At 37.4% G+C, this 13,886-nt stretch overlaps 1 protein-coding gene across 2 annotated transcripts in view; it reads right to left on the minus strand.

Annotated features, from left to right (window-relative positions):
- Window positions 1-5,743: 5,743 nt before the first annotated feature.
- The window catches only part of LOC139118551 (acid-sensing ion channel 2-like), a 57,441-nt gene continuing 49,298 nt past the window's right edge, over window positions 5,744-13,886 (minus strand). Inside the window, exons 6-11 of one of the 2 annotated variants that reach the window (XM_070681902.1) lie at window positions 12,891-13,053; window positions 11,436-11,492; window positions 10,966-11,134; window positions 9,848-10,492; window positions 8,694-8,785; window positions 5,744-7,129 (exon numbers count right to left, since the gene is read on the minus strand). In XM_070681902.1, coding sequence (XP_070538003.1) covers window positions 6,981-7,129; window positions 8,694-8,785; window positions 9,848-10,492; window positions 10,966-11,134; window positions 11,436-11,492; window positions 12,891-13,053 — 1,275 coding nt within the window. In that variant the 3' untranslated portion in view covers window positions 5,744-6,980. The remainder of the gene's footprint in view (window positions 7,130-8,693; window positions 8,786-9,847; window positions 10,493-10,965; window positions 11,135-11,435; window positions 11,493-12,890; window positions 13,054-13,886) is intronic. The other variant, XM_070681903.1, reaches the window with a different exon arrangement.

The raw sequence follows: 13,886 nt of genomic DNA on the forward strand, positions 1-13,886 counted from the left end.
CATTAACAAGTGGGGACTGTGTCATCACGATGACTGTTTATCTGTAGGTGTGTTGCAGGTTTATTTCGGCATGTTAGTAGGTCTATCATAGGTCTGTAATAGGTACAAGGTAGGTGTTTTAGTAGGTGACCAGTAGATTTCTGTAGGTATCATGTAGGTTGAAATCATTTTTTTCCAGGTGAGGCAAGTGGTAGGTGTGCAGTGGATTTTCGTAGATATTTAAATGACCTAATTTGCATCTCATAAATATTTCGTTGAAATTACTACTTATCGCCTATGATAGACCCACTTGTTACCGAACCTTCACCTCTTTGTCACCTCTGTAAAATAGCGCTATCACCTACTAAAAATAGCGCTATGATTTTGGTAAGGGGTTACAAATTCGTATCGGGAAAAGGGCTAATTGTCTAGAGTATAAAATATCTACCAGAACTCGTAAAGGAAGTTCGAATTCCCGGCTTATATACCTAGTCGAGTTGATTTGAATTATACCTACGATCGACGTACTATTCAGATGACATTCACTGCATCGCTAATGTTATCCCGGGAATGTTTTCAAAGCCAAAATCTCAAAAATGGTTTGGTGCTGTGTGTTTCACACTGATGATCTTTTTAAAACACTTGGCCTACAAAATAAGCGTACAACTCACCGTGTAGAAACTGCAGAGACAATCCAGCTCCCGCTCCCACCACAGTTTCTTGCTACTGTAGACTTAGTAAACAGACTCACCATTAAAGGTGACCTTTAAGGTCGCCTAATCTGGGAAGAAGAGACGACCGGCTTGTCCCTCTAAATATATAGTTTCTTTATTGAGTTTGAAACCTCTGCTGATGTTTGCAGTTGTTACGCCACGCTGTATTGTGCTAATACCTACTTCTCTGTACACAGGCCAAATGGAAATGAATAGTCTAAAATACGATATTATGTTGATAATTATTAAAAATAATAAATCGTAATTATGAAATATTGATATCACATAACCTAGTCAGTATTTCATCAGGATTGAGCTTCCTTTCTGCTGAGCAGCACTTGATAAAATGACTGTATGTGTATGAGATATGTATGACTTTGGGGGCTGGCCGGGCGTCCAATATACTAGGAGTATAGAAGGGGAAGGTGGCCAGCTTACACACTGCAGTGTCTTTCCTGACTTCTTTTCTTATAGAGAAGTTGTTTTCTTAGAATATCTATTATACCAAGTCTTAAAGTATTATAAAATCAGTTTTCATAAAAGTCCCATGTGCTTATTTTTAGTAAATCAACTTGTGTTCATTCTATATACTTCAAATTTTGGATTTAGGGGTTTCAAGGGGTGCTGCATCTCATGGTGCCATTGAAAATATTGTCAAAGGTGTGGAAAATCAAAATCCCAAAATTATGCAAATTAGCAATATTTAATATGCAAATATGAATATATTTGACTGTTTCATCATCATGCTGTCACCGATATAACTCAGCCCCGATAACTGATGTATTCCAATGATTTGAGTTGAAATAAAAACCCCAAAGTGGAGCAAAGACATGTCATTATATATAATTTAGAGAGGTTGGTACTGGCTGGGTTTATACATGAGTGTATCTTCTTACCAACTTTGATACATCATCCTGTCACATTAATTGAGGCGATTCTGAATAGCCATGTTGCAGATTTTTTGCTCCGAAATATTATTTTCACAACTAAAAGTGATGTCAGCCTGAAAAGTAATAATTAACATCTTAATCGTCGCTGAAAATGTTTATTTATTGACCAAAAATATTCCATTACTTTCTCAGGCAAGGTCGACACCCAAATATTTCTAGAAAGTCTCACATATACAGAACACAAACATATCCTACCGACACAAACGTTCACGGGCTGAAAAGTGAAATGGCATGCTTCTATCATCTTAAAATGGTAAAACATAGGTAAGCTGAAAGTTTGCCGCTCATGTTTTATTGCTGGAACACATTTACAAAGAATCTTGACACTGTTGCATGGACTCTCTTATGAGTAGCACTGTACACGTCAAGTTTAATTCAACAGTACTTGTTGCAGAGCAGCACTGTACGCGTTCACCGTAGACGATGAAGCAGAACAATCACAGGGTACCCAGACATCTAGTTGTTGATGTTTATATTGTTGTTTATGCTTATTAGTCATGTTTTTGTTGACCAGTAAAATTCACAAACATGACTGTTGTGTTGTTGTTGGTTCAAACGTGATGTGGTTGTCATAAAAATTGCTACAAGGACACTATCATTATTTGACCCGATACAACTCTCTGCTCATGCATCCCAATTTCTGAGCCCTATAAAAATCTTCGAGCGATCGAGTTAAAAGTAGCATGACGAGACCTGAAATAGACACAACAAAGCTAATTTGGGGTTTACATTACCTCACATCTCGAAAATTGCTGGAAAACCGTGATTTTCACGTCGTTGTACGATGATTTTACTCGGTATGAAGGGCCCGGACGCTGGAGAGGTTCCTATGTTAATGAGCTTTTGAAATTAGCTATAGCCAATCGCGTGGTCTGTAAAGCAAACCGTGGCAAGCTATGACGTATTCATATAATAAATTCTTGACGAGGCTAGTCCCAACAAGCATTCATGTAGGTTTGCATTTGTCATGAAAGGTAAATACCCTAATCAGTTCAATTCAAGCTAGTACAATCATACTGCAATGTATATGTATCATATTATCAAAATGTATTATGTATCGGAGTCTGTGTAGACCGACTCTTGAAAATTCATACGGTGGCAGATACCAAACTCTTTCAGTGTAGACAAGTAGAAATGTACTTTGCACATTTGTTTTAAATTAAAATTAGCCCATTAGCTTTTTTCTTGTATTTTCCTTTCCATAGAAAGTAATAACCATGAAGTGTACGAGTGTAAACTAATCACAACATTCATTCTTGTAACTTACTATAGTGACAAAAGCACACAGTGCTTAACTGCATATAGCAAAAACATAAGCCATAACTTTTGCCTATATTTTATCCACTAAGGTTTCTTGTTTAACTCTCTTTAGCATTATGAGCCCATGCTTGGAATACTGAAGAGTGTCCTTCACTACTAATGTTTCTTGGTATTTTGAATCTCTGTGTATCACAGACTCAGGAACTGTCAGAAAATCCAGGGCTTGTCTTTTCTGCTGCTTAGATTTCATCTGTTCATAGACTTTCCTGTCACAGGAATACAGATGGTTCTGTACATACTTCCTTCTGTTTTCAATTTGTTTCCGTAACGTCCATCCGGCCAGGTAGCGTATCTTGCCTGTACCATCACTCCCTATCTCTTCAACATTAAGGACATGCGGCATTTCTCGTGAGTACTGTTTACTGCATGGGAAATAATACTGTTCAATTGCATATCATTAATTTTCCATAAAGTGTTTGTTGGTAGTGTGAAGTGTTCTTTCATATTTGCAACGGTTATTCCAAAGAGGGTTTCAAGCTTTTTTCATTGGTTATTTCATGGAGCATGCTAGCCATATTCCTGAAATCTGTTTGTGTCAGTGTTACTTTCTCATTCTGCTATGCTCCTTTCTTAGTAACACAGAAAATTTTCAGCTTTAGTATCTTCATTAACAAAGTGAAAACCTCTTCCGACTTTCTAATTTGTCAATCAGACTGTTCAATCGCATGTTTTCTGTGGCCTCTCAGCTAGGCGACTGATGCCGTATGTTGTGGGTTCGAATCCGATTGAAAACTATCCATGTTTTCCATACAATGTTTGTCAGTAATGTGAAGTGTTGATTGACAGGAGAGTGAATCTTTCACGCAGCAGGTGGAGAGGTTTCCTTCATATCATTTAAAAAGGTTGAAGAGCAAAAGTCACTTGGAAGCTTTTCAAGTTCTTTATGACTTTACCCATTGTGGCATAAATGTCTAGTAGGTCTACAGTAGATTCCCCAAGGTCATCATTGTAATACCAAGATTGTACATAGACCTCATCATCATCAGTTTTCACTGTGTGTAAATCGGCATCCTCCACACATATTATGTAATATTGTATTTCTTCTCTGCAAGAGGAAAGATCTTCTTGCACTACATGAGTTTTAGTTAAAAGTTTTCCATAGAATGATAAAACCTAATTATTGACAGGAAGGATCCTATGTGGGGGAAAAACCAATCAATTGAATTGCTTTTGCTGATATCTTGTCCTTGACAATGATTAGCTGTCCTGGAACAAATTCATTGCTTGCGTCAACAACAACTCTCTTCAGTGTTTGTCCTTGACATTTGTGTGCTGTCAACACAACTTCAATGGAAACTGGCAACGCTTTCCAATCCCTCAGTCATCTTTGAATATCCATGTTTGCTGTGATTAAGACATTTGTAGAAATTTGTCCTCAAATGTTAATGTAGGTTAAATTTTCCATCTTCATTGACTCCCTTGAATATGCCAATACAGCCATTGTGCAGGGTCTCACTTAAATTCTATAGCAGCATCATAGGTTCTCCAACTTCTAGTATCAGCTTCTTTGGTGCAATGGCACTTCTTTCAGTGTCATTGCCATTGCCTCCACCAAATGCTTGGAAAACATGGCTAGGTCCTGGTAAACGGTCTAGTGGGCACATACTGTGGAAGTCAACATCTATATTATGAAAAATATATATATATGTATTTCATCCTTTTGGTTTGATGAAGGCTGATTCAAGGTGTTAAGAAAATCAAATGTGTGGATATCACATTTACCAAGTCGCACATCGTTTAAAGCATGAAGTAATCCAGCCTGATTATCTTGCTGTCTGTAGATGGTTTTTAGGAGCACCTGGTGTTTGAATGTTTGTTCCCACATGGGAGACAAGAATGTATATTCTCCATCATCAAATGTATTTTGTACAGGAGGCAACTGATGGAAGTCTCCAATTCCCATCACCTGGATACTACCAAATGGTGTTCATTGTCTCTGTATTGCTGACTTATTGCTGCAATTACATTGAACAGCCATGAACTTACCATGGAAACTTCATTGATGATGAGAACTTGGCGTTCCTTGAATGTGGCGATGGACAGCCTCGGGCACAATTTTGTCCACCAGCAGAGGTATTTTTATATTGAACAGTCGAGCTAACTTCGAGCGACTCCAATGTGTCATTCGACCGTAAATAAACAGCTTTTGCTGTACAGGATTTCACTTCAATTTGACAATTAATCCGTCCCCAAGCTCTATAATCCGGAGGGATAAAACAACAGTAAGACCCATTCATTTCAGCGCATGTATAGGTATGATTAAACAAGTGAAACCGTTTCTAATGTCACATGCGACATACTGTGATTTATTCATGGTTGGGCAAAATTGTGGAACGAAACTTACTGTATTCGCTTCAGAGGCCTAGATGTCATATAACGACAAGTGGTATGGCGAATAGTTCATGCATGTACGTTAAATAATTAGATTTTGGACACCACTTTCGCGAGTTCGTTTAAATTGGAATGCTGCAAGGGACGGAAATGTTCATTACTGATACTACAAGTATTTACTCGCCTTCAGCTAACTCACTTTTGATTTACGAGTAATGGGATTTATCAGGAAATCGGTGGCGTCCTAATAAATCAAAACAATTGCTCTCACATTTGTTGTCCAATTCCAAAAGGATGCGACGTAACTGAGCAAATGAAGGCTTAGCGTAATACAAAGTTATACATGTAACTGTTACAACACGTTATGTCTTATTTCGTCGGTCTGGGGAGTTTGCTCACTGATGAGAGGCACTTCGAGATCTTGGACAGAGTAGAGACTCACAAAGTTGTTGGATGTCAGTCGATGGTGTTTTATTGCCGTGGTGTAAAGTTTACACATCAGAGATGCCCAGCTGAAGATGGTGGGTGATCATCCCTTTTTTTTAAAGAAATTGTAGCATCATAAGTAGATGAAGTTAGTTAAGTCTCCAATCACTAATCAGCTAGTATATCTTGATTGGCTAACAATGATGAAAACATTCTTCCATTGAAAAAGACATTACTAAACTTCCTCTCATTGGGCATCGATCATGTAAAATTTTACATAATCTGCATATGTTACCTCATTACGTCAAACGTTGAAATATGAAGCTCATAAAAATACTATTAAACGCTACCTATAATTATAAAAACAAACTTTCAGTGTTTTAAATGCAATTCAATTGTCCTGTATCGATATTGAGCGACTGGACACCCACCATTTGCCGTGGTGAAGAAGAAAATTAGGTGGGGCAGTGTAGTGGCGCGCAAATTATCTTGCTCCCGTCAATGTAAAGTCAACGATCGTTTTGTATACTACCTTTAACGTCATGCAAGATTGTGAAAAATGTCGTGGAGAAACAAGTCAACTACACAACACCTAAACAGGTATAATTGCCCTTTCTGCTTAAATATATCGTACATTTGTGAAATTAGTGATTGTGTTTATATTTTACTTTAAAACGTCCACTGAAGCAAATTTTAATCTTTAAAACCTGAAAAACAACAATAAAGACATTCCGAATCAATGGACAACAAAGACTAGAAATAGGCTGATATTCAGAGCGTCACACTTCTGCAATGTGAAAAGTGCGTTCCTACATTACATGTATATAATCCTTTCCGGGTCCATCCTTAACATGGCATAACTCGTATCAAGAAAGACATAAAGATCAATAGTTTAGGACATGAGTTTCTTTAACAAGTCAGTTTTATGTGAATCAATTTTCGATGAAACCATGAACGTATGCAGAATTGAATGTTGCATAGTTGGAAATTTAAATTTATCCTTCTTCTTAAATGACTGAAATGACGACAACTAACTTTTCTGATATTTGATGAACATGATGATAACGTTTAAAGTTTAAACTTAAGTCTCGTACCAATAGAATACTACCTAAGTTTGTAATTTAATGCGAATGTATTGGATCCAAAGAAGGACTTTAATATTTACAAAAAATAACAGAGTTTTTGCAATGTATCAATAATATTCTTATGAATGCGTAGTATGTGTGACATCGAAGTTCCGACAAATATCATGGCTTGTGTTCTAAGTTCCCTCGGTCTCCAATGCTATACACGGTTCGGTTTTCTGTGACGGAATCTTAGCACATCTTCGAAACAGCAAGAAATCAATAATTTCGATGACGGACAGTAAACTGGCTCCAAAGAACAGACCTAGGGTACCGCCGATGTCACCTGTTGGTGGAATTGGGATTATTATACATAATTCTATCTACCTGTCTGAGTGTTTATCTATCTATCTATCTATCTATCTATCTATCTATCTATCTATCTATCTATCATATCTATCTCTCTGTATTTGCATATATTCAGTCCCTATATCGATTTTATTATATGAGAACTGGCTGAGAGAGAGAGAGGAGAAAGAGAAGAGAGACTGGCTGAGAGAGAGAGAGAGAGAGAGAGAGAGAGAGAGAGAGGGCGATTAAAACATCTACGAATGTACATCGCAAATGTTGGATTTGTTTACTGTTCTTCAATGTTATGTGAAGGGTTTTTTATTAGAGGTCATTGACAAGTTAATGGGTTTTGGATAAGTCGATCCATGTTGAGGAATATTTTGGCGAAAGAATGACCCTTTGCTAGTGGCTCTTGCCTATACAATTTTTTGTGGAATTACCTAGGGAAGACAGAGATGGTGAGGGAAGGAGGGAGAGGGGGAACAAAATATACAGGCAGAACAAAAAGCTGTCCATGCCAATAGCCGTTTGTAGGCGACTTCTTCGATGGATAACTTTTCGTTTCTTAAGTTGATCGGGTGGGGCATGAATTCCCTAAAAAGGTGGTTAGATTTCTTTTGAAGAATGCCGAAACATTTCATAATCTTTCATACTCACTAAGATCTCACTGGTGTTCTGGGGATATATATTTTGCTTACTTTGAGAGGGAAAGGCATATGGCAATTGGATCGCAGTTTGGACACTTGTAGTCAAGAGGTGCAGTGATGAGAGGTGAAGGATTGACTTCCCGGTGGGTATGTTTGATGGAAACTAATGGGAAAAATTTGTTCAGTGGTAGGTCACATATGAAAATTTATTTCCCCTCCAAATTTTCTTTCAAAAACGTTAGCATCATGGCATATTTACATACTGTATAAAAAGCTGAGAAGGCGATATTCAATGTTTTCCGGTTACTGTCTACTTATTCTTCAAATTCATGCGATTCGAAAACTACTGAATAAAGATTAATTGAAGATTTCTGTAGGAAAAACGATTGGAACTAATTGGAACTAATTAAGGATAATCTGATGGTGAAGTGGTGTCGATTTAATCTGCAAATGTAACCTCACCCACTTTTTATGTTCAAGTTATACACTTGTTTTTATGAGTAATTTGTAATATTGCAACATTCAGCTGTTTGGCACATAACACTTTTGAGAAATTTGAAAAAATATGAAGATCCAATAATTACAAATTAGTTCCAATCGTGTTTGGATGTCGTGTATTTTGATACGTTGGTAATTTAACATTGCCGTCAGTGAGTTCAATCATTGTTACACCGGGATATAATCTTTCTTACAAAGTTCTGAGTTCGAAAGAATAAATACCGACTGGACCAAAATACTTAAGAATTTCATCGATGAGCCGAGACTGTGTGCAGTGACAACGCAGTTAAAATAAGCCTTATCACAGACACTTACATCGCCGACACGATTATTCATCTTGAAAATTAAAACTTCCATAATCAATTATAATTGAGTTGATCACAGGTGTTTACTAAGGCAAACAAATCTACTTACAGATAAGATTGAAAGGTTCATAGTATTGCTGTTGCGTTATCTTTTCTTCTCTCATTTCATTGAAGTATACTCGTAATTCTAACGTATTCTCCCTGAATTAATAAAAAAGGATGAACCGATTGGTGATGTTGTACGCGACCTGAGACAAAGGGGGTTTCATATCTGAGCTTCCAACTTTTTGTCGATGTCGCTGCTTCGTATAAATCTTACTGCAGAACCGCTTTCTTTTGTCTTGCTTCTTTAGATAGATTTGGTTGACGAGTCATATTAAACTCTAGCGTGATAAAATGAATAAACTATCAACAGCAAACCGACAGCAGTGGTAGAAATAGGTCTTTGTAAATGGCAATATTTCACATATTTTTGCACTGCACGTAGGTTTAACTGACAGTGTACAAACGGGGCATTTTCTTTTGCGTAAATTACTTATAGCGGTTCGCAAACAGCTTGTTGCTGTGTGCTTACGGTTGCATAGCAACCGCCAAGCTTCCAAGGTCACGATCAATGTCTTGATATGATTGATTTGATAAAGACTAAACTAAAGATGGACTGTAAATAACTGGCTCATATCGAAATATTAAAATTCATCTAATTTTTTGGACAGTAAAATTACATTTTGTCATCTAGCACTTTTACATAATATGCTCTTACGCTGTTCTCTTCAATTATTTTTCTGTAACGTTGAAAATAACACTTTTTTATTACAGAGTATTTTTACCGGGGCCGAAAAATATTTCTAGGATATTAAAAAACTGATGTGGTGAGGCGCTTTCTTTTGAAATTGCATTATCGTTTTTCGTTCAATTTTGCTTCTATCAGAAAAATCCATCAACCGAGTCGAGCGTTAAAATGACAAAAGAGATTTTTTAAACCGATTATAAATTCTAAGAGGCAGCAATAGATAACGATAAGATCATCAAGATCTGTAAAGTGTTTCTTTCGTGATTAGTGTATTATGCTTAATTTTGTTTTATTTGTTTGGTTATTATTGTTGGTACAAGAAGAGTTATCTTTTAGAGTTGTCTTGAAGTTGATGAAGTAATGACGTAATTGCAAGAAGATGGCCCCTCACTTTCAATGCCAAATATGTGACTCCATCCCTTTATGGAAACCAATAATGGGCTACTTGGACTTTGCTGAATGGAATGTATTACCTCATGTATTCCATGCAGATTTGATACATCGTATGGTTTTCCAGAGCAGTTATACGGTTCTCCTCGAATGTATCCAGTACGGTGGTGTAGATCAAGTCGAATATATCAGTAAACGCATCGGAGAGAGCGTATTTTGTGTCGTTCACCAGGGCTCCGTAGGAGTCAGTCACGTTCAATGCTGCCCGAAACGTTCCTTGAACAGCAAGATCTGGAGCGATCTTTTTTAAACGGCGAGCTGAAGCGCTGCTATTTATCGTCGTTTCATAAACCTTCCTGTATATATCGCCTCCTACTTCGACCGAGCTCTGTCTTTCGCTGTGAATGTAACGGTACAAGTTCGACGACAGGGGAATCGAGATTTCGGAGTAGATTTGGTCGTAATAAGACTGCAAAGCTTCGGTTAGAATTTCGTACAGCTTGCCGACAGTCAGTTGGTCATTCTCAATAGGCGAATCAGTAACGTCTACCAATGGAAGCAACCCACCTTCGGGCGCACTAGCCGTTATATCGTTAATTATTCTATCGACGGAAATGTGTGTTTCTCCTAGAAATATAGCATCCAGTAATTTGTCTTTGGTTGTTATGAGTATTTTGCTCAGGTTTGCCATGGAAAGCGAAGCAAATACATATGCTGTTATTTTTTCCCTGAAAAAAAATGAAAGAACAACATTAATGACATCGATTTCTACTTTGAAAATTCACAAAAAATCTAAATGGGACTATTTTTCATTAAATGTGATACAACAAAGGCTCGTAGTTAATCATGTTGCATGATAACACGAAAGCACAGGTTTGTCGCTGCTATTTTATGGAAGACGTCACTTGGATTAAGCGATAAGTGCATGGCTATAACAAAATTTAGCACACTTTCCATAAAACGGTGCTGCTTCCCCTTAGTCGTTGACCCACTTAATAAACCCGTCCAACTCGCTTTCCCCATCCGGTACCACCAGTTCATCCATTGGTAGTCTATCTACCAGTCAGCCAAAGTGCATTGGCCTGTCTCTGTTTCTATCTGGCAGTCTATCATGCATGCTTGTCCTTCAGTTACTATGTCCCGATTCTTTGCTAGCACCGTTTATAAGATATGACATAAATATCAGTCATTATTTTCATACTTGTAATACAAGGCCATAGCTTTCGGACATGGTTTTTCGGCTTTCTCTGCCAGCTCTTCAACCGAAGGCCCAGATGGGAATAAGGCATACGAAAGATGCTCTCCGTACGATTCCTCATAGCAGGGCGTTTTGCAGTGACTACAAAGTCCTTGGACATCAGTGAATTTTGCTGTGGGAGGAAGAAAACGGTACTGATAGGAAGGTATTGGAACTGTGGAATATAAAGTTACCAAAAACACATCCTTCCTTTTGTCTCATTTACTCTATTTTATTCTAAGGCCCTTTACTCAAAAGGTTTTTGACTGAACTTCTCTACATTCAGAGCCAAGGTAAAGAAGACAAACTTATCGTCACGGTCAAATGATCAGAATGGCTGAGACATTGGCTCCAAATTGACCTCGCATCATTTTTCAATGGCTCAGAGAGGAAACAAATGGACAAAATTAAAACTATCATAGAAAGAAACGTACCCATCTTTGGCACATAGCAATGGTGAAGCTGTATGACATTGCAAACAGGTGCATCACCTAATATTAGCGGAAACAAAAAGATAGAAAACACGTTAATTCAGTTTCTTAGCAGAGGGAAGAATTGCGGAAAGTTAAAAGGTAGACACGGGCCGCGGTATTGATGTCTATCAATAGTGTAATCAATGAGAAATCGAAGAAGCTACGTCGACTCGATAATTTTCTTTAGGAGCTGTCTCATGGGAACAACTTAGCTGTAGTGTGTCATGTTATATTAATAAATAAGAACAACCCATCTAAGATCCAGTCGGATTATGATACGGCTTTGGAAGAACTGTTTTACTCAAACATTGTGTCGACCCACTCTGCTCTGTGTTGTGTTTCCTTCGAGCATATTTAAAGGTACATGAGCTGCAACTTTCGGCATTATTTTCATGATTTTATATTTAGATTATAATATGTTCTGAGAAATTTTCTTACTCAAAGATGTTTACTCAAGGATAATTATCCACTGAGTGGGACTGCATGGGGTGGTTTCAGTAAGACATAAACGGGAGCCGCACCCAAATATGGCCGCCACCATATACAACTATCATGATAAACAGCGTAAATGTGTATGTACACATTTGAATCTTTACAGATACAACAGGGTGCAACCAACTGAAAGGATGGGAAAGAAATTCACTCCACTTTGACACAACTTTGAAAATTCTCCTCTTTTACATAACTTGGCAAGATTTTGAAAATGGCGAGAAATTTAAAAACTCTGTTCAATTTCTTGCCTATTCTGCCACAAGCAAACGTTGGTTGAGGCATAATTAATGATTATATCGTTCAATTTCTACACTACTATGAGTATTTGAGGAAACTCGAGGTGCCTTGAGGATGGAGAAATTTCCCAGAGTTGCAGCTCATGGGCCTTTAATAAAAAAGTGAAACATTATTCCCACTTATGGAGCCTTCTACAACAAAACAGCATTTGGCGAATTTCCGAAAAAGAAGATGACGACGACGACGGAGAAAGAGTGCGGGCTCAATCATGGTGATCTAAACTGAAAATATCTAACTGACACCCGTTTTTAGCGTATGACATATGAACCATAAAGGCACTATAGTATCTATGTCAAAATAAGAAAGTTTTCAGGATTTTTACCCAGTACATTTTGACGAAAATGTCACACAACAATTTTTTTTTGCTCATCAAATATAAAAGATAGTCGACGTGTAAATTTTGATTTAGAGAAGCAAATGAGCGCAATTTCGTTCGTACAGAACGTGTCCTGTATTCTATGTACTGACGGGGTAGAGAATAAATTCTCAATTTTAACAAGTACTAGAAAGTGTAAAGTAACATAATTTTTTGCGTAAGTTCTCAAGTTTACCTCCCGTTACCCTCAGAATATCTTAATTAACACTGTAACCTGTCAGTTACTCATAGAATTATCACATGTTCCAAACCTGGCATTGTGTAGTAACGACACTGGCATTCTTTTATGGCGTAGTCCGTTTCACACTCGACCTTGCATTTGGCGAGAGAGTAGTTTCCTAAAAAATAATTCAGCGCCCCTCTCGGAGAGTCGATACAATCGGTGTGTCCGAACGGTTCCTTTAAGTAGCTTGACTAGTAACGATGCAAATATATAGTACATTAGGTGACAAATCAGGCGAAATATGTTCATTGAAAATATGAATAAAGACATTATTGCTAAAGAGGAGCCATATTTTATCATTTTGCAAAATGAATTGACTAATAATGATGCTAATGGAACTGTTTGAAACTTATCCGCTTAATGATTTCATACAAGAGAAAACTTTGTAGCAAAATGGCAGTCATTTTTAGCTCACGTGCGCACACACGTGAGCTAATGTCATGTCGATGTCTGTCTGTCTGCCCTTGTGTGTGTGTATGTCTGTCTGTGTACACGATAACCCAAAAACGCCTGAACAGATTCCAGTCAGATTTGGTAGACAGGTACTATATGCTACTTGATTAGATTTTGGTTAGTGTGGCTTGCATATTAATGAAATTATGAGATGTGATTACTTTCATATAATGGTTTCCCTATTGAGACAGTAATGACAGTGTTGATATGTATCAAGAAATACTGCACAAAATTTCATGAAACTTTTCACAATCTCAGAACATTACGATGATACAGTGAGTGTCATGTCCATTGTCTGCTCATTTGCATATTTCATGAACTTTTGTAATTAGTGACATAAATCTGAAATCCCTGCACAAAGTTTGATGATACATGCAACAAATATTAATCTGATATATATCTAATTGTACTTAGAAGCATTGGGAAGTGTCTAGTTAATAGAAAGCTCATGTGCATAATTTATGAAGTTTTGTAATTAGTCATATAACCCCGAAATAACTGCACCAAATTTGATGAAATCTGCTGCAGATACCAATCCGACAGATAACAAACTGTGGTGTAAAGCATTAAG

The sequence above is a fragment of the Ptychodera flava genome, chromosome 19, assembly GCF_041260155.1.
Source record: "Ptychodera flava strain L36383 chromosome 19, AS_Pfla_20210202, whole genome shotgun sequence".
Lineage (NCBI taxonomy): Eukaryota > Metazoa > Hemichordata > Enteropneusta > Ptychoderidae > Ptychodera > Ptychodera flava.